The 25,132-nt window shown below is 44.3% G+C and overlaps 1 protein-coding gene across 3 annotated transcripts in view; it reads left to right on the top strand.

The window, feature by feature from the left end:
- Positions 1–25,132, top strand: part of psd3l (pleckstrin and Sec7 domain containing 3, like) — a 151,326-nt gene that overhangs the window by 5,536 nt on the left and 120,658 nt on the right. For 2 of the 3 annotated variants that reach the window (XM_064308527.1, XM_064308526.1), the window contains exon 2: positions 584–1,662. In XM_064308527.1, the coding sequence (XP_064164597.1) occupies positions 700–1,662 (963 nt within the window). In that variant the 5' untranslated portion in view covers positions 584–699. Of the gene's footprint in view, positions 1–583; positions 1,663–9,639; positions 9,823–25,132 lie in introns of those variants that run through there. The other variant, XM_064308528.1, reaches the window with a different exon arrangement.

Raw genomic sequence — 25,132 nt, 5'->3', positions numbered from 1 at the left:
GCTTTCCTCCACCCTTTCTCTCTTTCATCTATCAGTTCATCCAGTCATCCATTGCTCTACCCTTTCACCCTTTAGTTCATCCTTTCATCCAACTTTCATGACATTTTCTTGCATGCAATAATTACTGAGTCATTGAATTAATCATTCAGTTATACTTCCATTCGTTGATAGATATTCATCCATCTATCAGTGCCTCCAGCCAGGCAGCCATCTCAGTGAAAGTACCAAAATTGGATTACAGACATTAATGTACTTTGCTGTAAATCTGATTCTGTCTGCTCATAAAGAAAATTTATTTGACTTTCCTGCTAACAAATGACAAGCAAATTGATCAGGATGGATTTGTGAATGCGCATGTCTGTGGTCAACCCCTTAGTCTCACTTTTTGGGCAGCCGTACCATGAGCATTGCAAATGAGCACCCAAATGGCAACATCCAATTTTCCTGTAAAACTGAATTTAACTTATTTCAATTAGCACAGCTTATGATTACAGCATAACTAAACGGCACTGATTTTAAGACTGTAGTACAGTATGATGTCGTCCCTGTGGGGCTTTAATATATTTTCCCTCTCACTCGACAGCTCGATGGGGACAGTATCGGTGATGGACTCAGGAACTCCTCCCCTCTGTGAGCTCTGCTAGCCATCGCCCGTCCTTGCCCTGCGGCGCTCCGAGAGATTACCCTCCCGTAGAGGAAATGGGCGATCATCATCAGGTCAAGACTTCCTTCCTCTTCATCCAACTGCAGTCACCCTCCAAGGCCTGTGGGCCGCCACACCCTGCAGACACTGCCCGCTCAGACACCGGAGAGGAAGGACTCTCTCCCAGCCCAGCAAGTGATGCTGAGTCTCTCCACCATGGCAACCCCACAAAGAGTTCGCCTTTAAATGAGCCCAGACTTCACACGGGCACCGTCAACGACTGGAGCAGAGAGGGTACCCCGGAGTCTGGCTTTCGCCCCTCTGCAACTCCCACTGGGGGGGATGCCGCACCGGTCGCAGGAGACCCTCAGAATCAGGAGAGCTCTCATTTGAACGCAGAGAGATCGGACGTTGGCTCTGAAGACGTGGGGAACCCCCTCCTTGAGACACCCGTTTGGATTCTGCGCCAAGACACCCCAGAATCCATGAGCGGGGAGACAGGGCCCCTGGCAGCTGAGATGGGGGTCACCTCCCCAGCAGCTCCCTCCCAACCCGGCACCCGGGGGAGAGCGAGCTTCCTTCACCCAGCCGGGGAATCCGAAGCGTCCCACAACACTCCCAGCTCTGGATTAGAGAAGGAAGCCGCTGGCAGCCCCTCGCAGTGCGTTTACTCAGCCCCTGCTGTCAGTGTGGGGTGCCCCCCTGCCCATGGCACTGGGGTAGATACTGCGCAGAGCAGCGAGGAGAGCAGCAAGCAGAGCAGTGCGAAAGCACCAGCCGTCTGCAGGAGCGCAGAGAGCAAAACCTTTCACTCGGCCGTCATAGAGAGATCCGCAAAGATACCAGGAGACCTTCACAAAACGAAAGTGGTCATGAGCTCCAGCATGTCATCACCCGGCCCTCAGAGCTCTGTTGCAGCCGAATCTGCTGCTAAACCTTCTGCCACGGATTCAGCAGAGCCTTTGCCCATCGCCACGGACGGTCCCTCGCCCCACCTTGCCCCTTCGGCAGCTCAGAAGGTGAGTCTGTGCTTCAGCTTTCTCTGTTTGTTGGTGGTGCTGTAGCTTGCGACGTTATGCACATTTCTTGTTTCTGGTTGGGTGAAGTGCTGTGCTTGTTGCGTGGTCGGTTAGTGAAAATATTTACTCCTGCTTCCTTCAAAGAATGTTTTGTTTGTGAACTCATTTTTTATTCCCATGAACTTTAGCAGTTGCTGGAAATGATGTTACTGTTTTATGAAGACATAAGACAATACCAGTGTGGTTAGAGCATTCAAAAATTAGGCTATTTTGTTTAATGTATATTCAATAAATAATATACACCTAAGCATGTCTAAAATGTATTTCTAAAAATAGCTGGCAGACAAATGTTGTAATTCTTGAGGTCAGAGGAGAATGTCAGATATGGGCTACTGTAAATTGTGTTGTTTGATATTCCAAATTTGCAGTCAGATTCATTTAAGAGGAATGGAGATTTGGTTTGCCAGTGTGTGTGTAGATAAACAAATAGTTGTGTCAGAAGTGACCACACAGAGTGGGTGAGGCCTGTGTAACCCCCACCCTGATGGAGCGATTACTGATGGGAGTTATCCGGAGCTCGTCTCCCTCATTCCTCCAGCTAAATGGACCAAAGAGGATTTCATCCACAGCATCTATTCCAACATGGGGCCTTCTCCGACCAATCGGAAGTCTCCCCTTTCCGTCCTGGGGCTCTGTTTATGGTGCAGTGCACTGATTTTAATCAGTAACATTCAGCTCAACATAACTTAGCAAAATCAGTGCAGGGCAAATAGCTACTATAGCACCAATGCAATTCTGCCCAACAGGAACAAAGTTAGCCCTGTAATGTACAGTAAGGAACTGTACATTTTTAAGCAGCTCTAATTTTGTCTTCAAATAATCATCTAGACAAATTTGTCTGGATAAAGAGAGCATATTTGTTTACCAATGGAGTCATATTGGCACCTTTCCATTCTTTAGAAGTGATCTACATTACTTATTTACATTACTGCATCCATAGGTAGACATTCAGTTTGGTCATGGTTAAGAAGAAAAAAAAGGTGCCCTTTGTGAATTCAGTTGGCTGTAATGCCAACATAATGTCACACTTTTGAAACATCAAAGATCAAAAACCACTTGCTCTGATCTGAAAAATATGTTGTATTTTAAAATGTGTTCTAAGAGAAAAAATATCAACAACCCTCTGCATGGTGCATTTGTTCCTGTTCTCTTCATAATTAAGTTGTTTTAAAACTGCTACTGCACATCAATAAATGTGCACTGCGGACGTTTATTTCTTAAAACAGCATTTAACATGTTAGCTTGATCTCAACAGGATTGTTTGTCACACTAATGTGATCAAACTAAATACAGAGGTGATCTAGACTGAATTTCACTGACTGACTTAAGTGATAGGGTATTGAATCCCAAAACCATGCTTTTACTGAAAATTTAGGCTGGCCGTTTCTCTGATGTTTTACCAACACAGTCAATGTTTAGAGAATGAGAGTGTTCTCTGAACATTGTAATATATCTTATGTACTGAATCTTAGAAGAGCAGTTTTCTGCATGCAAATGACACACGGGTAACTGCACATTAACATGTTCGAGATTAGCAGTGTGGAGTGCTCTGCAAAGGACTCTGGACTGTGGGATTGTGAAATTCTATGTAATGAATGTTGTAATGTTGATCAAAGTTTGCCTGAGGAACCTCAGCATAATATATACATCACAAAGTAAGGGATCCGCATTGGCACAAATTATAATGATACCACAAGAACTATAAATAGAACGATGCTTTTTCAATCGACAGATCTTTCATTGAAAGCAGACCTTCCATTAAGCTCTTTTTAGCATATGTTACTGGCTGGTTGTGAAATGATTCTCATTTCGTAGGGTAAATACCTTTCACATGAGAAGGGAAGGAGGGGGGTGGGGTGTTACAAACTGGAATTGGATCACCCCCTAGTGTCAGACTTTCAAACTCACTGTTGGAAAACCTTTTAAAAAATTGACTAATTTCAGTGTAGAGCACTCAATTCCAATCAAAGAACACTTTACTCATATGTCTTCTTCTTATAGTATTCATTATTTCACCATCAATTATTTTTAAACACATTGTATTGGATTTTCTGTAACATTAATTATACATTGTTTTACCTAATGATGGTTTTATGATATACATACCATATTACTGAACATACAACATGAGAACTTGTGGTGGGAAAATATTATTTTTTAATCACTGTTGGTCAAGGACTAATTAGAAATCTCTATTTTCTTTTTTCTACCAAAATTGGTTTTGCATGTCTATCATGCTGGATTAAATATTCTGTACAATTTCCATATCTTACAGTGTGCCTAGTTTGAAGTAATGATTAAATAATTTAAGAAAACTTGTTATCTTACTGCAGTCCCTTGATTCCCATGTTTCCCATAATTTTCAGGATTTCAGGCATAATTTTCAGGCATTCAGCCCCCTCTTTCCAGGAGAGCCCTGTCATGGGAGCTTATAAATTAGTCCTGCGGATCAAGTGGTCATATAAAATCTTACATGTTGCCACTCAAGTCTGGATAAAGTCCTTATTCAGCACTGTATGAATAAGGTATATGCATTGCTTATAGAACTTACATTTACATTGGCCTTGCCCCAGAATCTCCACCTTCTTGTCTAATAACCCTTCAAGTTTTTTCCCTTGCTAGCAAACACTTGCAGCCTTCTCTCATGTCCATCTAAGAGTCCTTCTTGAGAAAAATCACTCGTGTAATTATGTACATTTGGCTGAGCTGTGGATGCGGTTGAGTCTTACAACCAAGTGTCTTTATATCCTTATGCAAATGGCCCTCACTTATATTGAAAAAGTGTTCACCAGTAGTTTTACAACTAATTCCCTCATATATATGTTTGTGTATGTCTTGTTAACTGCCATCTGAGAGAAGGCCAAGTGCATGTTGCAGTTTATTTCAAAAACCTTTAAAGCTGGAACATTGTTGTGCCATTTTTGCAGACATTATATGACCTTTTTAAATCTTCCTTTTAATACAGCTCAGCTTTAAACCTTCAGTGACCTCTTTGCGTGCCAGGGTTGGGTTATTGGTTAGCAGATTCCACACTTATAAAGAAAAATCCTGCAAAAGCTATAACTGGGTGCACATTTTTCACTGTCCAATTTTTGTTTCATCAGATCACAGGAAAAAAAATTTGGCACAGAGAAATGCATTCATAAAAATGAGTTCAAATTTCAGGTTGCACACTTTAATGAATACACGCTGCACATAGTATTGCTTTGTCAGAAAGAAAAGAGGAGACTTTCTGTCTTGGAGCAATCTAACACTGTAATTTGTAGTAAATATCTAATTAAGGTTTACATGTGTTGGTGTAAAAATAAAGCAGTTTAGGGGGGGATCAGCGTAATAACAGTGCTTAGTCTGAATATACCCTGGAGTGTGGCGCTGGCATGCGCTCCACAGCGGTGAGAGATCCTGCACTAAGTCACAGTTCTGAGAGTGCCGTTAAGCCGAAGGTTCCAGCAGGTAGCGAGGAACGTTGCGTTGCTGTATACGCTTGCTTAGCAGGCAGGCTTGTCCAAGGGCTGCTCCGGGTTTCTCCGAGAGAAACAAACAGTGATTATGCTTCACAGTTTCACAGCATGGTTTTACAGCTGTGATCAAGGTAAAGAACCTTGCTGAAGCGTGGAATAGCCGTGAGCCACTGGGGGATTTGAACCCGCAGCCCCAGCTGCAACTTCCAGGGCACGGTCCTCCCCACAGCTCCCGACTACCACATCCCTTTGGCTTTATTTTTTATTTTAAAAATGTAAAAATGCAACGGGGTAAATTATTTGCATATAACCTTGCCTGTATGACTTACATGAAGCCCACAAATTTGTTCAAGAAGTATACATTGATTGGATTCTATGATAATATGATAATGTATTGATTGCACTTTCATGATTTTTAAGTAATAATAGAAAATAGTGTAAAAACACATGTAACCATTTAAAAATGTTACTCTGTAAAAAGTGTATAGATATCCCCACATGGTCTTCACCATATGGCTGCAATTAGGCTCCTGAATTAAAAAAAAAAATCATTAATGGTGTACAGAATTTGGCTTTTTCCTTTCCTGGATCATGCATGACGTGTATATATAAAAGGTTCTTTGAAAGGCAAATTGTCCAAGATGCAAAAACAATAATCCTAAATGTTTTTTTTCAATACTGCAGTAGGAAAATGAAAATCAGAATCAGAAAATTTAGAATAACGAAAGAACATTGCTGAATAAGAATAAGGATATTGCTGATGTCTTAAATAGTTACTTTGTCGAGAGTTTACCAGAGAGGAGGTTACTAGTAGACAGGAAGGCATATTCAATACTCACACCAGGATAATGACTTTGCAGATTTTGCGATCGGGGATGAAGAAGTACTAAATAAATTACATTAACTAAATAAGACCCTGAGGCACATACCCAGGGGTACTCAAGGAGTTACGTGAGATCATCTTTACACCACTGGCAGGTATTTTTAGACAGTCTTTAGAACCTGGAGAAATACCGGAGGCCTGGAAACAAGGTAATATAATACCAATATATAAGAAAGGGGACTGTGCTGATCCAGGAAACTACAGGCCTATCAGTTTAACTTGCATCACATGTAAAATACTGGAATCTATCATTAGAGACAAGTTAGAATTGTGTATTGAAAATAACAACATCCTAAGGGGTAGCCAGCATGGATTTTGCTAGGGAAATTCATGCCTGACAAATATTTTGGCATTTTTTGAAGAAGCTACCAAGTGTTTTGATTGTAGTGGGGCTTACGATATTATATATTTAGATTTCCAAAAAGCATTTAATAAGGTAACAACAAGACAGCAGGAATTACAGGAGGTATTTCAGAGTTGGTTTGGAACTGGCTACAAGGCAGAACATAGAGAGTAATAGTAGGAGAGATCTTATCTGAGCAGGGTACAGTGGGAAGCGGAGTTCCACTGGGATCAGTACTGAAACCACGGCTTTTCCTCTTTTATATAAATTATCTTGACTGGGACTTTGGAAGTACATTAGTTAAATTTGCAGATCATACAAAACTGGGAGGTATAGTTAATAGTTTGGAATCTGATAAAGTAATCCAAGAACATTTAAAGAGAACCCAGAAGTGGGCGGAAATCTGGCAAATGAACTTCAAGATAGCTAAAGGTAAAGTTCTGCAAATGGGGAAACAAAAACATAGGGTGGGACTACTTTATGGGATGAACAAAACTGGAATGTGCTCAATTTGAAAAAGAATTGGGAGTAATAGGTCATCAAAGCCTGTCAGGTTCTAGGCACTGTGGTGTAGTAGTAAAAAAGACGAAAAGGATGCTGGGATATACAGACAAATGTATTGAGTATAAACCCAAGTAAGTTTTACTTATCTTGTACAATACCTTTTCAGAATACACTTACAGTATTGTGTGAAGTTTTGGAACCATTACGACAAGAAAGATATAGAGGCTCTGGAAAAGGTTCAAAGAAGGGAAAACAAATTGGTTCCTGGTATGAAAGATAAAATTATGAGGAAAGACTTAAGATGCCTAATCTCTGCAATCTTAGTAAAAGGAGATTCAGGGGCGATTCGATTGGAGATTTTAAAATATTTTTTTATTAATTTTAAATTAAATTAAAAGGGATCAAAAAAGTGAACTACAAGAGATTCCTCAGGTTGAGTACTGTTAGTAGCATGAGGTGGCATAAATGGATATTAGCAAAGGGTACATTCCGCACAGACGTTAGGAAGTATTTTTTCCACACAGAGAGTAGTCACTCAGTGGAATAGCTTGGCAGATCATGTAGTAGAGGCAGAAACTATCGGGGTTTTCAAGACCAGGCTTGATACGGTGCTAGATATTATCTAGTTTGTAGATAAACTGAGCTCTAGGTACACTTTAGTAGTAGGAAAAATGGCGAGCATGTGGAACTTAATGACCTGTTCTCATCATTATGTTATGTTATTGCAGGTACTGTGTCCATAAGAGTTTTGTCCACTATCATACCAATCTTTGGTATAACTTATGTTATCTCAATCATACTGGTAAGCACAAATACATTTGAGAAATTGAGGTACAATAATTAAAACAATCAAATTTCTCATGAAGCAAGAAAAGGAAACCATTTCCCCCCTTACGAATTCCACAATTACATTCATCATGTAGCAACCACAATTGTTTCAAGATGATGGCCTTTAGAACATTTTGCTCTCAGGCCAAAAATATGGGCTTCATAACAACAGTGGCAGTCAAATGGACAAAAATTAGAATGTTCAGCAGAACTCCTGCCAGCATGTGTAACAAACTATTTTTACATTGCTACGCTCTTTCACTTGTTTATTCAGGCACTGCAACTCAGTAGAAATGTGTATATCCTTGTAAAGACGGATTACTTTTATAACGTTTCCCCAGTGTGTTCGGTCTTGTATCCAGAACCCTGCATGTTTCACAAGACTATTTAGTGTCCTGGCAATTTGCTGTGCAGCTGAACATAAAATAGACATTCATTTTAGGCTTACACAGCAAAATAACAATCACGTTTGAGAGAGGCAAAAGGAGCGGGCTGGAGTATGGGGACAGTTTAAAGATGTATCCCTGCCAAATGATTATGATTAGATACTACTGCGTGTAATTATTGGTTACCGTTGCTGCGTCAGGTGCCCATGTCAGGAATATTTTATGTAAACTATATTTTATTTGGGCGTAGTGCATTAAATAAACCATTACTGAAACACCTATATGTAAATATATTCTTATCCAATTAAATCTTCCTTGGTTCAACATATCTTAAATTAGCAGTTACTTTTAACCGTTAAATAAGACGAGTTTTGTGGTTATATTATTAATTCCTTTACGTATCATATCTTCAAACCAGCAGAAATGAACTCTGACTGGAAAATTGAATAAAGTGCCTGACGGGGTAGCCTATACTGTTGAGGCCATGGCTGAAATTTGGTGCGGTCATCTAATGCTTATAGAACAGGAAAGAAAACAGAGCGTTGATATTACAGTAGATTTTATTCGTACACTATGTGAACAAATAAATCTGTTGTAGACTGAAATATCTAGACCTACTAGCCTAGTAATTATACCAATTGGAACACTGAAATCAATCATAACACGATTTTCTGATAATTTCAGGGATATTCTCAAACAATGGCCATAGGTTCCGTTAGCTTTAATGCTAACACAATGTTAGTATCATATAAAAAATGTTAAAACAGCTTGTAAAACTTGCTGTCGTTTTCAATTAATTTATCAAATTTGAGAAAATTCAGAGAGGGATGCATGGTTTTAGTACATCAGTACAGAATCGTGTAGCCTAATGTCGGCTACATTTTTCCCTGGTTTCGTTTAAGAAGTAAAACTTGTACAATAATTAATATCCACAACGAAACTCAGTCCATTTAGCAAATAATTCCCCTTTAGGAAGCGGAATGTTAAATTTGCATCCCGCACGAAATGGGCCTTTGGGCGAAAGCACAAATCGGAAGCTTTTTAAAGAGGACTGTACCAAGTGTCATGACGTTCGAGGGGGAGGGCTGGGAAAACAGAAAACAAAAGTCAGGATAGACGCGGAGGTCAAGGTGTATAGCGAATAAAGCAGCGGGAGAGGCAGAACGCGAGATTCCGGGTTAGCAATTGACTGAAAGGCACCGTTGGTGAGTTGTGTGATATATGCTTTCCCCAAGAGAGCGAACTTTCGCTCTTAGCTGTTGTTGGTGAAACGGGAAAATGATGCTGACTATGCTTGACCATTTTTGCGCACTCTTCGGGTCTCGCGTCTCTCCGCCGTTCGATTTCGAAGGCAGAACTGAAGCTGGAGCTGTCACGCCTTCATTCAAGCCATTCGCCTCCGTGCAGTGACAGAACTGAAGGTAGAGAGTAGGAATGTCTTGCATTACTACTGAATTTAGGCCAGGGCAGGGTTATTTTAAAGAAGGGTGATGTTATATATTTTTCCATGACTGTTTAACGTTAGCTTAGCCTGGAAATGAACCTTTAACTATAGAGAGATGAGAGAGCGAAATTAGCTAGTCAGCTGAGTGATATCACTAAAAACGAGAAACGTGAAAAGGTGCTAGTTGTTGTCAGTGGATACAGCAAGAACAGGCACTCTAAAGTGAGAGGGATATGGAAGAGAGTGATGGGGTAAGAAGATGCCTTCTGTTACTATTTTATCGAACGAGCTTGCTACTTTTATGCATTCAGCATTTAAGATTAACCTACATTTGCATTATTTCAAGCCTTATCGCTGGGTTACTGTCTAGATTGCAAATGCTAGCAAGTTAACTTGTCAGAAGCCAAGCATCGCGTTCAACTTACTCAGCGAGCAAGCTGGGCAGTTGGACACATAACGTCGTGCTGTAGTTCGCTAGCTAGTTAACGTACAGAAGTGGCCGAATAAGACTTTGCTTTGAAAAAGCGGTCTCGGTGAGCTGTCAGGGTGACTAGCTAACCAGTCTATGAAAGTGTCAGATAACCCACCTTCTTGGCGTTTCAGACATTCACATCCTGCAATTACTGTCACTGTGTCCTGGTGTGGCAAGTTACCATCAGCCATCTGTCCCTTAACGGCAGCCCGCGACGGCTGAACTGCTATTCAAGTTAGACAACAAACTTACACTATGTGCGATTCGCCGGTTATCACTTTTTGTCGATATAACGTGATGAGCTACTTTGGATGAATCGTCAAATTAATTTTTGATTCATATTTCTCTTAAGCAGTTATTTATGAAGCGTTATACAGTGTATGTAACTGTAAGTACCTACAATTGGCTAACTTTTAAATAAATACATAGAGCCTATGTCATTTATTTGTGAATGCGAACAATGGCGTTTAATATGCATAGATATGACGGCGCTACTCCTTCGCCAGACTCTAGAGCGAACAGCAGTTTGGTTCTGCTTGACTGAATTCTTGGCACAGATTTCCAGTATCTGGGTTATAGCCAGAGCTGGCTATTTCCCCCAGCACATGGTTTCCACTTCAGTATTTTCCCTTTTCTCTGTCCAATCACAGCAACTTGGTTGACGCGATTCCCCACTTTGTTCGTTTCATTGCACTGTTTGACGCTCTCAGGTATCAGGCTAATCGATTAGGTAATTTCTCCTCAGGTCTTGTGTACGTAATGTCAAGGTACAAAGATATCAAGGGATGGCTTGGGAGAAGGTATGATACCCCTCATTTTTTGCATTGAAACCACGAGATTACTTGTCACTCCTCTTGAGACATCCAGTTTTTATTTCACCCACCTCTAGAAGAGTAAATGTGCTAACCACTCTTCCTACAGTTTAGTTGCCGCCCCCCCCGAAAAAAAGTAGGCTCGACAACCTTTACAAATAAAAATACACAGAATTGTCGAATATTAGGTCCGCAGCCCAACGATGTTTAACAAACGCGCAACTGCGTGTAGCTCTGTATCTCTAGTATTAGTAACAGTTTACTGGACATGAATGCGTGTCTGCCAGAACCGCGGATGTGTGCTGTATTTTCCTATTCACCCCAGTGAAGAGTAGAGTCGACAGGCTTGCCTTATTTCTCTAGGATGCACAACAGTGCTTCAGTTGGGTGCTCACTTACCGCACTGCTTTAATTTTGCACACCATAAATCTCTTAAATGCTCCAAGGAGTCCCCAGACGGCTCAAAGTGGGACCATTGTTCAGTGCATGGACAATAACGAAGGGAAAACAACCAGAGACCAAGACGCTTTTGAGCTCAGGGTTTAAGAAGCCCAGCTGATTTTTAAGGTGAGAACGCATCACTGAAATCATCTTTTTGCAGAATTTTAAAATCAGCGTCCTAGTTTCTGTCTGTGTTTTTTGTTTCTATTTCTTATTTTATATAAGGAAATTGTCACCTGAATAAAAATCTCTATTTAGTAAGCATTATTCAGATTGAGGGTACATTTAGGGGTAGGGCGTGCTTAGGTATGGGCTGGTTAGCGCCCTAAGTGGGCTTCAGCTCTTAGTCGGGTGTTATTTAGACTTAAGGGCCCACCGTATAAAACTAGAGGTTCAGACACCAGACAAAGCTTTTTTAAAATGCTGAGCAGATGAATATTAAAATATTGGTGATTTAGGGTGTGACAGAAGAAAGATGTCAGTCTTGGGGAATGCACTGAGGTGTGGTAATGGCATAGGGCAGGAGAACCCCCTTCCTTCTGCAGGCCGGGCGGCCACATCCATCATTAATTACACCGCTGTCCTGTTTCAAGTGGCGCTGCATGGTTTATTCATCGCAACCCTTGTCTTCCCGTCTGCCGGGAGGAAAGTCCCTTCATGTAAGCGCCCGTGTTTGCCCGGGCCTCCACCCCCCCTTTACCTGCTTTTTGGCCCGCTCTCACAGGGGAGTGGCATCCAGTCTGCCCCCCTACCCTGGCGAGCTGCTGGGCAGGTCTGTTAGCTTCTTCGGTTGCTTTGATTTTAGGTGGCAGGCATGAAACAAAGGGATTGGACAGCAGTTGTGCGAGTGTTTCTTTTGTTTGGATTCATGCTAATGGCTATGCTCTTTGTTATACCTCCCAAAATTAAATAATGCAGGTTATTGAATAAATTTTTTTTTTATTCAACCAATATATAATGATAAAACCCTATGGGGACATGGCTTTGTGTCCTCAAATATTTTGTCTTGCTCGTGATTTTAGGTTTTGTATTGTTTTAATCATAATAATTTTTTAAAATAAAATTTGGTGCAGTGGCCTAATTGTGATTTAATTGATATTTTAGCAATAATTGTACAAACATTCAAGGGTAGAGGGCATCATTTATCCCACAGATCATTATTAGATTGCCATTATATAGCCTATGTATAGGCCTACACGTGGCCTGTAATTTTATTTCTTTTTGCTGCTGTCCAGCTGGTGGAGTTTACTCAGACAGGAAGGCGGAGAGCAGAGGTGCAGGCTGTGTCCGTGTTTTGACAGGCTCAAGTGGCACGTCCTGACTGGGGTGCTGAGGTGCTTTGGGAGGAAGCTTTGTGCTTCGCAGGTGTAGTGAGGTCAGGCCATGCCGCTCCACTGCAAGGGAAGCGACGCTCATCTCCACGTGGCACAGCCAAACTCAAAATGTTATTTTGAATTCAGGCCTAACCTTTGAAATGTGTGCCTGGTTGTGGTGGGCTAACTGTGGAGAAAATGAATAAATGTTCCAGTTAGATTAATGAGAAGTTGAGAAGTATCCACATTTATTATACCTGGGAGTTGAATGCGTTTTTGAGTTTATTTACAAAAGTCTGCAGCGGTATATTATTGTAGTGGGGATTTTTTTGCAGGACTATCTTAAATGATAATGTTGAGCTGTACAAATATGAATCATAAACTACACTGTAGCTCTTGCGGTTGCGCAGATGCTGGGCGATTCCTAGGCAGTCTCTACATTTGCTCTTTCCTTGGGTGTCGTGGTGGACTGCACACCACAGCGAATTGCTCCCAGATCCTCCTCCGTGCCTTCGCACTGCAAGCCTTCTTTGCGCTCACTTAGCTCCTGGGGAAACGGTTGCCGTGACGTCTCTGCGGTGGGCTGCTGGTGCTCAGTTTCTCCACCACTTTGAGGACGCACGTTGCCCCCGGTTACCCCTCAGATTCCCCCGGGGAAGTGCTCACAGATGGAGGATGGTTTTTTCATCTTTCGTCTCGCTGCCTTGAATTATTCTCATGACGTTTCCATGTGGAACATTTTGAAAATAACAGACACAGCCTGACGTTTTGTATGAGGTTTTCCCTAGTGATTTTAAAAAAGTAATCTTAAGCTGTGAACTTTATTTCAAGCTTGGAGAGAAAAAGGTATGTGTACTTGTTTTGACAAAAGAGAAAACATAAGACTCCCTCTGCATTTCCTGGTATGATTCCCACAAAAGTGAGTGTTACAGCATTTACTTGGTTTCCCTATCTTAATATTTTTGTATAATCCCTCTAGAGATGTGAGATAGTATTCTCCCTCCATTTTAATTCTGTCTCTTAGCATTTGTCTTTCTCCCAGCCCGCCTGGCACACATTGGGCAAACACGCTTGGCTTTCATTCTGGTTAACAAAGAGTGTCTTTTTCCCTGTGCTGGGGGAAATAGTGTGCGTTTTGTATCTTTTTCCCTGTGCTGGGGGAAATAGTGTGCGTTTTGTGTCTTTTTCCCTGTGCTGGGGATGTAGTGTGCGTTTTGAGTCTTTTTCCCTGTGCTGGGGATGTAGTGTGCGTTTTGAGTCTTTTTCCCTGTGCTGGGGATGTAGTGTGCGTTTTGAGTCTTTTTCCCTGTGCTGGGGGTAATAGTGTGCGTTTTGAGTCTTTTTCCCTGTGCTGGGGATGTAGTGTGCGTTTTGTGTCTTTTTCCCTGTGCTGGGGATGTAGTGTGCGTTTTGAGTCTTTTTCCCTGTGCTGGGGATGTAGTGTGCATTTGTGTCTTTTTCCCTGTGCTGGGGATAATAGTGTGCTTTTGTGTCTTTTTCCCTGTGCTGGGGGAAATAGTGTGTGTTTTGAGTCTTTCCCTGTGCTGGGGGTAATAGTGTGCGTTTTGAGTCTTTTTCCCTGTGCTGGGGATGTAGTGTGCGTTTTGTATCTTTTTCCCTGTGCTGGGGATGTAGTGTGCGTTTTGAGTATTTTCCCTGTGCTGGGGATGTAGTGTGCGTTTTGAGTCTTTTTCCCTGTGCTGGGGGTAATAGTGTGTGTTTTGAGTCTTTCCCTGTGCTGGGGCAAGTCGTGTGCGTTCTGTGTCTGTTCCCCTGATTGGACAGGCTTGGCTCCGCCTGTGTGGATGCTGCTACGCCAGGGACAGGCGGCTGCGGCTGCTTGTCCCGCTGGGGCAGGATGGCGTGTGCTCGCCGTGTCTCTCCCGCCAGTCACAACATTCCCAACATGAGCATGGAAAGGGGCGGGGCTCCACTCCAAGTTTCACACCGCTGCGCTCTGCCTTCTGTGTGTCTCTGTGCCTGGCCAGGACGGAACGCAAGTCACAACGAAACACAAAGCCAACGTTGGCTACAAACCAGTGGTTTTAATGGTTTATTTATTACAAATACAGTTCAACGCCAATTAGTCACCGCCCTAAGCTTACTCTGAACAGGTTCACAAATTACAGTGAAACGAATATGAATAAATCCTTCTTAATTGTTTAATTGTACCAGTTGAACAGTTAACATTATTTTTTTTTAACAGTAATAGCCTAATTCTTTGCTGCAGTGAGAGTGGTAGAGATGCTTAAGGCTTTGTATTTTAGTAGTTAGGCCTATTATTAGCCTTTCGGGGTGGGTGCTTTGTGTCCTTCCAAGCTGCATTGTCCAAATGAATATTTTTTAATTAAATTTTATTATTTGCCACTTGGCTGTCCCAGAATTGGCTGTCAAGTTAATTTTCATCTTTTGGACTGAAGCAGAGACCAGAATGCATGCAGACAATAGTACAGTGATTATTGCAATGGCAACTTAATCATACACAATCTTTACACTTGAATCGGTGTTAATGTGAACTCAAATTGCCTTTGATTTGTATATTACAAGTATTAGGACTTCGGTCTATGTTACTGCAAATGTTCGAGACTCTTGGAGTATATGACAGGCTGACATTCTGTATTGGCATGCAGAAAATCGCTTCCAGTGGCCATGAAATGACAGTGTGTGTTTCCATCACTCTTCCCAGATTTCTGTCTGTGGATCTGCCCTGGCCCCTACCTGCCTGCATGCTGCTTGAGCCAAATCTTAGCAGGTATGCCATCCGCCATGTTACGGCTTGGCGGGGCATGCCCCAAACCTATACAGCACTGAGTTTGGCACTTTTCAGGGAAATTTCTACAGAAATAACCACAATTCTCCCTTTTAGACATTTAGCTGCATCTACCAATAACAACAAAAAGTTGTCAAAGTAGCCATGAGCAGGATACCTGGACCACAATTTACTTGTACTTCTGGCACTTTCTAGAGCAAGAAATCCACAACCTCAATGTGTAATTATGTTTTGAGGCTTGTGGTCTTAAAGGTGCCCCTGCCTCCAGACCCTGCTTAAACTCCCTTTCCAGAGCACTCAGCACTGAGGCGTCCATCTTTCCCCATTAAACTCTCCTTCATCCTTGTTCTCATCATATACGCAAATGATCCCTCACTGTTAATCTCCTGCCTCTTCCAGCCGGCCTAAAGAGCAAGTCTCCTGTTAGAATCTACAGTATGTACAGTATGTATGACACGCAGTGATTACTCAACGGGAGGGAAACGCCACTCGCGGTCCTGTGCCACCGCCCTGGTAAGACATCGTCTGGCTCGAGGCCACTGAGGAGAACTGGGTGAGGTGCTGCAAGGCATCGTGGGTAACAGCGTGTGGAGCGCTAAGTGAGGGGTAGACCTGTTTCACATCCCAGGTGTGTGATCGCACACCTGCCACTCCGGGGCCTTTGGAAAGCAGCATTGAGCGGACATGTGCGGAGGTCTCAGCGTTGCCGCTTTCATGGCTGACATGATGCAGATGGAGGAGGCGTTTGGTCTCCGCACAAAGCGGTCTGCTGCACATACTGTGCGGTGCCTCTTCTGCCAGAAAATGTGTGCTACTGCTGATCAAACAGGAAGCCTGCAGAAGAACACACTGGCCTTCTTCATTCTCAGAAACTTTAATGCTGATGTTAAAAATGACTGGATCAGTATCGGTACTGATACTTTGCACACAGCTGGTATTGAGTGTGCATGAGTGATGTTGATACGTTCAAAAGCGTTTTAATGGACGGGAGCCTGCGGTTTGACTGCGCATGCAGGGCGTGAACGTCCCTGCTTGGACGTGTTGACGCAGCCGGTGTGGGGACTGCGCAGCAGACAGACGCAGCCGGAGCAGCTGGAGCCTTGGAGCAGACGTGAGCGTTTCTGCCTTCGCCTGGACCGCCTGAGGAGGCCGTCTCGATGGGACGGGCCCGCCGATGCTGTCAGGCTCTCTGGACTGGGAGGAAAGATCCCTTTAAAAAGATACTGCGCAGCTTGGAGAGACACAGCGTACTCCTTCACCCGCCTTCAGTCCATTTACCTTCACCTTCAGTCGCATTTCTTTACAGGGAGTGACTGAAGTGGGACCATAGCTGTATCAACAACAACAAGAAACCGCAGAGATCCACGCAGTCACCTTGTAAATATGCAGAAAAATGGGCCCTGTCGCAATGCTCCTATTAAAGCAATGACAGTAGCGCACTGAAATGGAGCTCAGAGCCTTAATTGGGAGCTTTAACAACACTACCGGAGGCAAAAACATTGACACCCCAGGACATCAAACGGCAAGGTGGAATGACAGTGTAGCCCAAATGTTTTTATTGTTTGGGGAGGGAGGGACGGGGGGGGTTATACATGTCTGACTACCATACGCTGTGAGTTGTGCAGTTAGCTTTGATCTATACAGGATTAAACACAATTTAACATTGGTGCCTTCTGAACAAGAGCACTTTTAGGAAATGACTGTGTCACTTTGTTTCTTTGTTTATTTTCCATGTTTCATAGCAAAGCGACCTCACTGCCAATGTGGAGCTGCTTGCGTAATCGAGTTTTCTTCCATTACTAACTCTGCGAAAGGATCAAATAGCAAGGGATGGAGATGAGCTGGTCTGAAATCTGAGACGTAGGCCTAGGTTTTATGAAACGGCTAGCCTACGGCGTGGCTAAATTGATGCAGTATGTTAACATGGTGCATTATGGCCCACTGAAACACTTCTTTGCTTTTTCGGCGTACTTGAAATGTGCCGCTCTGACGCTCCCGAGCGGAGTCTTTGTGTCCGTGACCCTGCTCGGCGACAGAGGGGAAATGAGCGGCAGCGGTTGTCCCTGAGAGTTAAGTCTCTCGTAGAGGGTTGGGGTGGAGGTGGTGCTTGTGTCCCGGGCGGAAACGCTGACCCACAGGGGGCTGCGGGTTTAAATCCGGCGGAGCCGACGCTGACGGTGCAGCTGCGCGTCCTCGGGCCATCTGCCACGCGGCCCGTCCAGCGGCTTATCAACCGCAGGCCTCGTTTTCCAGGGGCTTTCCGTACAGAACCGAGCGTGAGGCTGAGGCACAGCTGCACGGCTGCACGGGGGGGTGGGGGGGGTGGGGGGTGGGGGGTGTGACACGACGCATCTGCTGCGTTTAGACACTGCTGCTGCAGTAACTGTCATCACTGTGAGCAGCGCTGCTATTACCCAGCATTACCCAGCAGCATGCTGGAGGACAGAAGCTGGAAGGGTTCTTGTACCTGTGAGGTTTTATTCTGCTGTCTTTTCTGCCTGAGGTTGGGAGCTTCCACTCAGAATAGCGTGTATTCCATCCACGTAGGAAACGCTGAAATCCAGTGAGTTATTCTCAGTTTTGCTTGTGTTCTGAGTGAGGCTTGGATTGGGACCGCACGGTAGCATCGTGGCTAAGGAACTCGAGGCTCAGAGGTTGAGGGTTCAAACCCTCAGTGGGGCACTGCTGGTGGTGAGACCCTAAGGCAAGGTACTTTTCCCACAAATGGGAATTCATTTTCTGTGTATTGTACATTACAATGCTGGCACTGGTGGCATTTTTGGACACACAGGCTACTTTTTTATTTTGGTTAGCCGAGCCCTGATTTAGCTTCAGGCTTAGGCTGTATTCTTTGAAGCAAAGCTGAAGGAAGAGAGGCTTTTCCACGTTTTTTTTCCCCCTTTTCGCTGAAGCGGTCGGGTTGCCAGACGGCTGAAATTCCTCCGTCGCGTGCTTAACGACCGTGAGGTCAGAAGCGCGTGTGACGAGGGGGCGGAGGGGCACGCCGGTTACGAGCAGGCCCCACCGGAGCGGCCTCTTCACCGCCGCGTTCCGCTCCGCTCCGCCGCGCCGGCTCACGCGCCGCTTACGCGCCTTAGCGTCATCGCCGTGGTTTCCGGGAGAGGCGAGCGAGCGAGGCGCCCGTTAGCTCGTTTCGTTTCTCAGCGCTGGGAAACCTTCTCGGAGATGACGGGGAAGTCTTGTCTCAGGGCGGTAGCAACCCCCCACGCCGACCCCAAGGGGAAGGAGGGAAGTGCGGCGTTTTAACTTTCTCCTCTGCGGGAGCACGTGCCCTCTCCGCGGTGCGAGGGCGCCAGGAGCCCGTGAAGCAGAGAGGAGATGGGCCGAGGTTCTGGAAACGCCCCCTGCTCTCGGCATCAGGCCTCCCTCTGCGCTCAGAAACGCCCTGCTTCAGATTTACAGCCCCGACGGCCACTTCATGGGCATTTCAAGTGGTTGTGTGTGTGTGTGTGTGTGTGTGTGTGTCTGTGTGTATCTGTCTGTCTGTAAGTGTGTGTGTGTGTGTGTGTCTGTATGTATCTGTGTGTCTGTCTGTCTGTAAGTGTGTCTGTGTGTGTGTGTGTGTGGGTGTGTATCTGTGTGTGTCTGACTGTCTGTCTGTGTGTGTGTGTGTGTCTGTGTGTATCTGTGTGTCTGTCTGTATGTGTGTGTGTGTGTGTGTCTGTGTGTGTATCTGTGTGTCTGTCTGTCTGTACGTGTGTGTGTGTGTGTGTGTGTGTGTGTGTCTGTCTGTGTGTGTATCTATGTGTTTGTCTGTACGTGTGTGTGTGTGTGTGTGTGTGTGTGTGGTGGCAGATCTGTCTGTGTGTGATGAATCTAGGTTCTGTTAGGCATGTTCTGCTCTGTGGGGTGGTGTGGGGGGGGGAGGAACTAAGTCCTGTGGTGTTTGCTGTACTGCCCAACACGAGCGATGCTCTGATCCCGTACAGCTCCCAAAAAACTGCAGGAGTGGACCTCGCGAGTACTGACCTTACAGCAGGCCGCATTCCACAAGCGCCAGTGACACTTCTTATTACGACAGCAGGCACGAAGCAGAAAGGCTTAAGTACTGTGTAAAGTACTGTTCGCTGCAGACGCTGTAGCGTAGCCTACTTAACATTCACTGGGGCTTGAATGCTTACTATTGGTGATAGTGTAAATCTGGAGGCTGAAGTTCATTGGGTCTAAAATCGTTCATTCACCGTGAAGAGACTTTTGGCTTGAGTGTGCATCTAGCGCACATGGGACTAAAGCAACTGGACAAACCACATCGGCAGCCTGGCCAAATCTGTGATTGGCTATGAGGGCTGGCCTTCCTAGGAAGTTACAGAGCAGTCATGAGCTATTGAATTAGACAAAAAAGTTCACGTCATATTGAGCTCAGGTATATTGCTGTGCAGATTATCTAGGAGTGTCTCATTTTCATAATTCTGCTCCCGGTGACTTCCGAGCCTTGCGTCACGTTCGGGCGTACTGTACGTGGCTGTTAGAGACCGCCGGAGACTGGAGCGGCTGGAGGGAAGGGCAGAGAGCGGGGCTTAGGGGGGTTTGTGCTGCTCGTTTCTGACTGAGGGTTATTTCTAATCTCTCATCTGGCCTAACTTTAACAGCGCTGAGCTAAGCAGATATTTCTGATTCTCCCATATAAGGAGCGGGTTATCAAAGCCGGTGATAAGAGTTCGGCTGTGATCTTGTCTGGCAGCAGGACTTTGTGCCGGTTCCTGTTTTATCAGCGAAAGAGACTCGTCCGTGGATGGCAAACGTCGGAATAGCTGAACTGCCTTCCCCTGACCCAGAAGTGTGTGCCGCCGGGGCAAATGTAGTAATTGCCTAATCGTTTTTTAAAAATTAATTTATCTTTTAAGAACATAAGAATGTCGTGAGTTCAGAACAAGTAGCCTAATCTGAGCCGTCTAAGTTTCATCATATTGCCCTTTGTTCAGGGCAGATTCAGAGGGGCTTATGTTCATTTTCTGACCTGACAGTACTTTTCATGATTTATAGTTCTGTTAATCAGTTGCTGCAGTGTGCCACGCTGTGTACATCCATCCTCATTCACACACCATTGCCCCTCTGCTGGAAAGTAAAGGAAGTCTTGGCTTTAAATGAATTTACATAGAGGCCTAATTGATTATATGGGCTTTAACAACGTACTGAAACAGGCAGTGTTAATGAAGCTGTCCCTGTCAAACTCTGTTACCCCCTTCAGCACAGTTTAGTTCCTTTTAGGCAGCCAGACAAAAGGTCAGTTTGACTTAGCTAATGGATGCATCAGAGGTGTTGTGAAATGTCATATTCTTCCATGAATGTGAACTGCGCTGAACATGACCGACTCCACAGCTGCTGGTTTCCAGTGTGTTCTAGCACTTAAAGGGATAGTTCACTTTCTGGATTGTTTTATATTATTTCAGTTTTAGTTTTCACGTACAAAAAAAAGCTTGTACAGTGATGTTATGTTTCTAACGACTTTACATGTATACACATAGCACAATCTTGTAGTGTTTATTCACAATTATAAACATACATATCCTATACATTAGCCTATATTGTGCCAGTATGTCTCTCCTTGAATGCAGCAGTCTCAGGTTGCAGGTATAATGTTACTGCTTTGGGGTTGGGCTGCTTGAAGTGTATTTTTTTAGCTTTAAAACACAAACCTACAGTATAGATGCCCCTGCACCAGCAGCTGTCAAGCCAGCTGGCTGTCAGGAACTTCTGTCGGTGTCGAGTAAAATTTCCTTCATTGCACACAAAAACTGTCCGGGCTAATTGAAAACATGCGCTGAAACTGAAGGAATATAAAAACTCCAGAAAGTGAAATATCCCTTTAAGTACTGAAGCCATTGTTTGACCCAAGAGTCTCCACACCTTGTTTCCAAGCCCTAATTGGCTGCTGACCGAAAACAAACCACAAACAAAGCAATAGGACCCTCGTGGGCTTGAGTTTGACACTCGTGGTGTAGACAGCGTCCAGCACTGTATCAAGCCTGATCTTTAACACCCGAGTGGGCTTCTGACCTTTAATGTGGAGTACCGGTTGGCTTAATTCCTCCCCTGGCCTTAGGACTGGATTCAATTAATGAACTCATTTATTAAGCCGACTTTATAATCAAAGGCACTGGGCTCTCAAGGGACGCAAACGTGTTGCTAAGCTGCAGGTCTGTCTGGGCAGCGCTGGGCCTGTGTAGCTGGAGCTGTTCATTGGTTCATGTCCGGACCTGTCAGCGCGCTCTTCATAAATTCATATTCAGCTCTGAAATTTGTGTTCTCTGTAATGCTTTGTGTTTCTTCTCTTAGTTCAGAAAAGGCAGGGCTTTTCTGAGAGTCTGAGGCTGTAAGTTTACTTTGGTTTGTCTGGTTTTAAGCTGCTCTGGTATGGCTAAAGTGATAAAGAGAGTTAAAATGGATGTTCATGGGCACTGATGTGTCACATTTCCTGTACTTCTCTTGTGTGGTGCTCTGCTGCTCACAAGTGGGAGATTTATATCTGTATTCCTACTCTGGGGAGGGGAGGAGGAGAAAATTATCCAAGTAAACAGGATGGCTGTTGGAATGGCATGTTCTGTGAGAAATGTTTACACTGATTCAGATTCAAGTATGCACATTTGTTTAATCCCTTGGTAAACTAGCCTTGAAAAGTCCAGCACATGTTACTACATGGCCAAAAGTATGTGGAAACCTGAGCATCACACCCATATGTGCTTGTTGAGCATCTCATTCCAAAACCATGGGCATTAATATGGGGTTGGTCCCCCCCTTTACTGCTATAACAGCCTCCGTTATTCTGGGAAGGCTGTCCACTAGATGTTGGAACATGGCCACAAGAATTCCCTTCCATTCAGCCAGAAGAGCTTTGGTGAGGTTGGGCACTGAATTTGGGCATAAGGCCTGGCTCGCAGTTGCCATTTCAATTCATCCCAAAGGTGTTTGATGGAACAGAGGTCAGGGCTCTGTGCAGGCCAGTCAAGTTCTTCCACACCAAACTTGTGAAACATGCTGAAACAGGAAAGAGCTTTAAAACTCGCCACAAAGGTGAAAGCACACACTTCTTTAGTAAGTCACTGTATCCTGTAGCATTAAGATTTCCCTTTACTGCAACAACGGGCCTAGCCCAACCCATGAAAAACAGCCCCAGGCAATTATTCCTTATTCACCAAACTCTAGCTGGCACAATGCATTTGGGCTGGTAGCATTTTCCTGGCACTCGCCAAACCCAGACTCTTCCATCAGACTGACAGATAGAGAAACGTGATTCATCACACCAGAGAACGTGTTTCCACTGCTCCGGAGTCCAGTGGTGGTGCGCTTTACACCACTCCAGCCGACAGTTCACACTGCGCACGCGCAGCACAACTACAGCTACCGCACAGCTATCCATACGCTGCCTGTAAAAGATGAGTCTGCACATTAAATGAGTATTGCAGGAATCGTAGAACAGGAAGTGCAGCACTGAAAAGGTTACGTGGGATGTAGGCTAAAGCCTTAAATCACATCACTCATCTGTCATAGTCTAGTGTTTTGCATGTCTGGAGCTCTTTTAAAACGAAATAGTTTTCTCTGGTTTTCTGGAAGTTCGCGGAAGAAGACACTTTTTATATCTGACTTCCTGTAAACACTCTGTTGCGATTTTGGCCTGTTTGCTGGAAGAGGAATTATTAGGAGTACGATTAGATTACAAAAAACCAAACTTCCCTCAACGTGACTTCCATACCCTGAAGATATTTGCATAATAGGTATCAGAATGTTTCCCTGAGGGGTATAACTGCTGCCAGTGCGGCGAGGCTGTGTGAAGGGCTTCTGGAGAGACTGCTGCTTGGCCAGCCTGGAGATGAAGTGGTGAATTAAATGCATATTTATTTGATTCATGGTCTGGTTCTATTTGTCAGAGGGATTGGCTACGAAGTTGTTTTCCCCTTCTAGCTTTCTGCTTTAGTTTTGCTAATTTAAAAAAGTGTATATTCTGAATATTACAGATAAATCATGCAGCACACACATCCAGCATTGATCAAGAATGTGCTACACTTGTGTTTCCACTGTCAGGGGCAATTAAGCTGAATAAAAGTTAAAGTTAACGCTAAACTTTTTCTTTTGGAGGAGAGCTGACCGTCCACCCTCCTTATGTGTTTTTGTACTTTTGTCTGAGGGAGAAAGCAGTGAGGGTCACAGATACAGATGGGATCACAGTACAGGGAGTAATCACACCTGGCCACACACAGGTTGTCTGTATTTGGTTTGAGATTTGGGTGCCCTACAGACTTCGCCACACAGTTTCCCAAATATAGTGCTCAAGCTTGCTTGGCATCAAGTGAAAAGATCTATAATACAGGAAAAAATGCTAAGAATATATTAAGCAGCCTTTTTTTGCACAGGCTTTTTTTAAAGACCTCATCAGAATATAATGAGAGAAAACCTGAAAATCTTTTGCGTCTGGCAATAACACTATACTCTAATTGCAATACATGTTCCTTTTAGTTTCCTGTGTTAATTTGCTCATGTACGATTTGCTCTTTGGATGTGAAAATTGCGGCGTTCCCAGACCTTCTCCAAACTTTTGGCACAAAGGAAACAGGAAACAGACCTGCTTTTCATGCTGGAAACAGCCGGTTTGGACACTGGTAGGGGACGGCTAAGGAACAGAATGAGTCGTTTCCAAGCTTGGGGGATTGAACCTTCAATATTTGCCTATCAATTGGCCAGTGACAAAGGCGCTGATTAATAAGGAGTGAAGGGGACCACTGGGGTGTCCTGCACAACACATTTTCTGGGAAGTGAAGCCTGCATTCCCTGGCCCCCTCGGAGCAACCATGGCAACAGCGTTCCCACGGAACCCCGAGGGCTGCCTGCGGGTCCCCCAGCAAACGGTCCTCCACGGCTCCGCGCTGCAGCCCTAACCCTGGCCGTTAAGATTTGTGCGAGGGGCGAACGAGAGAAAACGTTTGTGTATAAAAGACTTATTTCAATTTTCCATTACCTCAAGAAGAAATAAAAAAAATAATTATTAAACGATTCAGCGGCAGAGCAGTACGCTACGCTCAGTTTACGCTCGGCCTGCTTCAGAGCTGCTCGGGAGTTACCTCGGTCTTTCTGAGGTAACTCCTGCCTGGAAGGGAGTCCCCCCCGAGTCGTGCGTGTTTGTGCAGGAGCGGCAGACGGCCCTTCTGATAAGGCCAGGAGCCCGCGCAGGGCTTGGAGCCTCCTGGCTGCAGTGCCAGCGCTGAGCGCTCACACTCGGAGAGCTTTCAGTTTGATGTGCTGTTAATGACAGCCAAACTCTGCTGCTGAAACGAACGCTTGACTCTCAGCCGGCTTGTGCAGTGTTTAAACTGAATCTATTGAAGCCACATGATGGATTGTACAGTTTGGATGGTTGATATGAACATGGTATCATTTAAAGATTCAGCCTGGGGTTTGGCATTTTGTGCTGATTGTGGTGTGATTTAAAGATTCAGCCTGTGGTTTGGCATTTTGTGCTGATTGTGGTGTGATTTAAAGATTCAGCCTGTGGTTTGGCATTTTGTGCTGATTGTGGTGTGATTTAAAGATTCAGCCTGTGATTTGGCATTTTGCGCTGATTGTGGTGTGATTTAAAGATTCAGCCTGTGGTTTGGCATTTTGTGCTGAATGTGGTGTGATTTAAAGATTCAGCCTGTGGTTTGGCATTTTGTGCTGAATGTGGTGTGATTTAAAGATTCAGCCTGTGGTTTGGCATTTTGTGCTGATTGTGGTGTGATTTAAAGATTCAGCCTGTGGTTT

Source organism: Anguilla rostrata, chromosome 14, assembly GCF_018555375.3.
Source record: "Anguilla rostrata isolate EN2019 chromosome 14, ASM1855537v3, whole genome shotgun sequence".
NCBI classification, from domain to species: Eukaryota; Metazoa; Chordata; class Actinopteri; order Anguilliformes; family Anguillidae; genus Anguilla; species Anguilla rostrata.
This window is presented reverse-complemented; position numbering and strand designations above follow the sequence as displayed.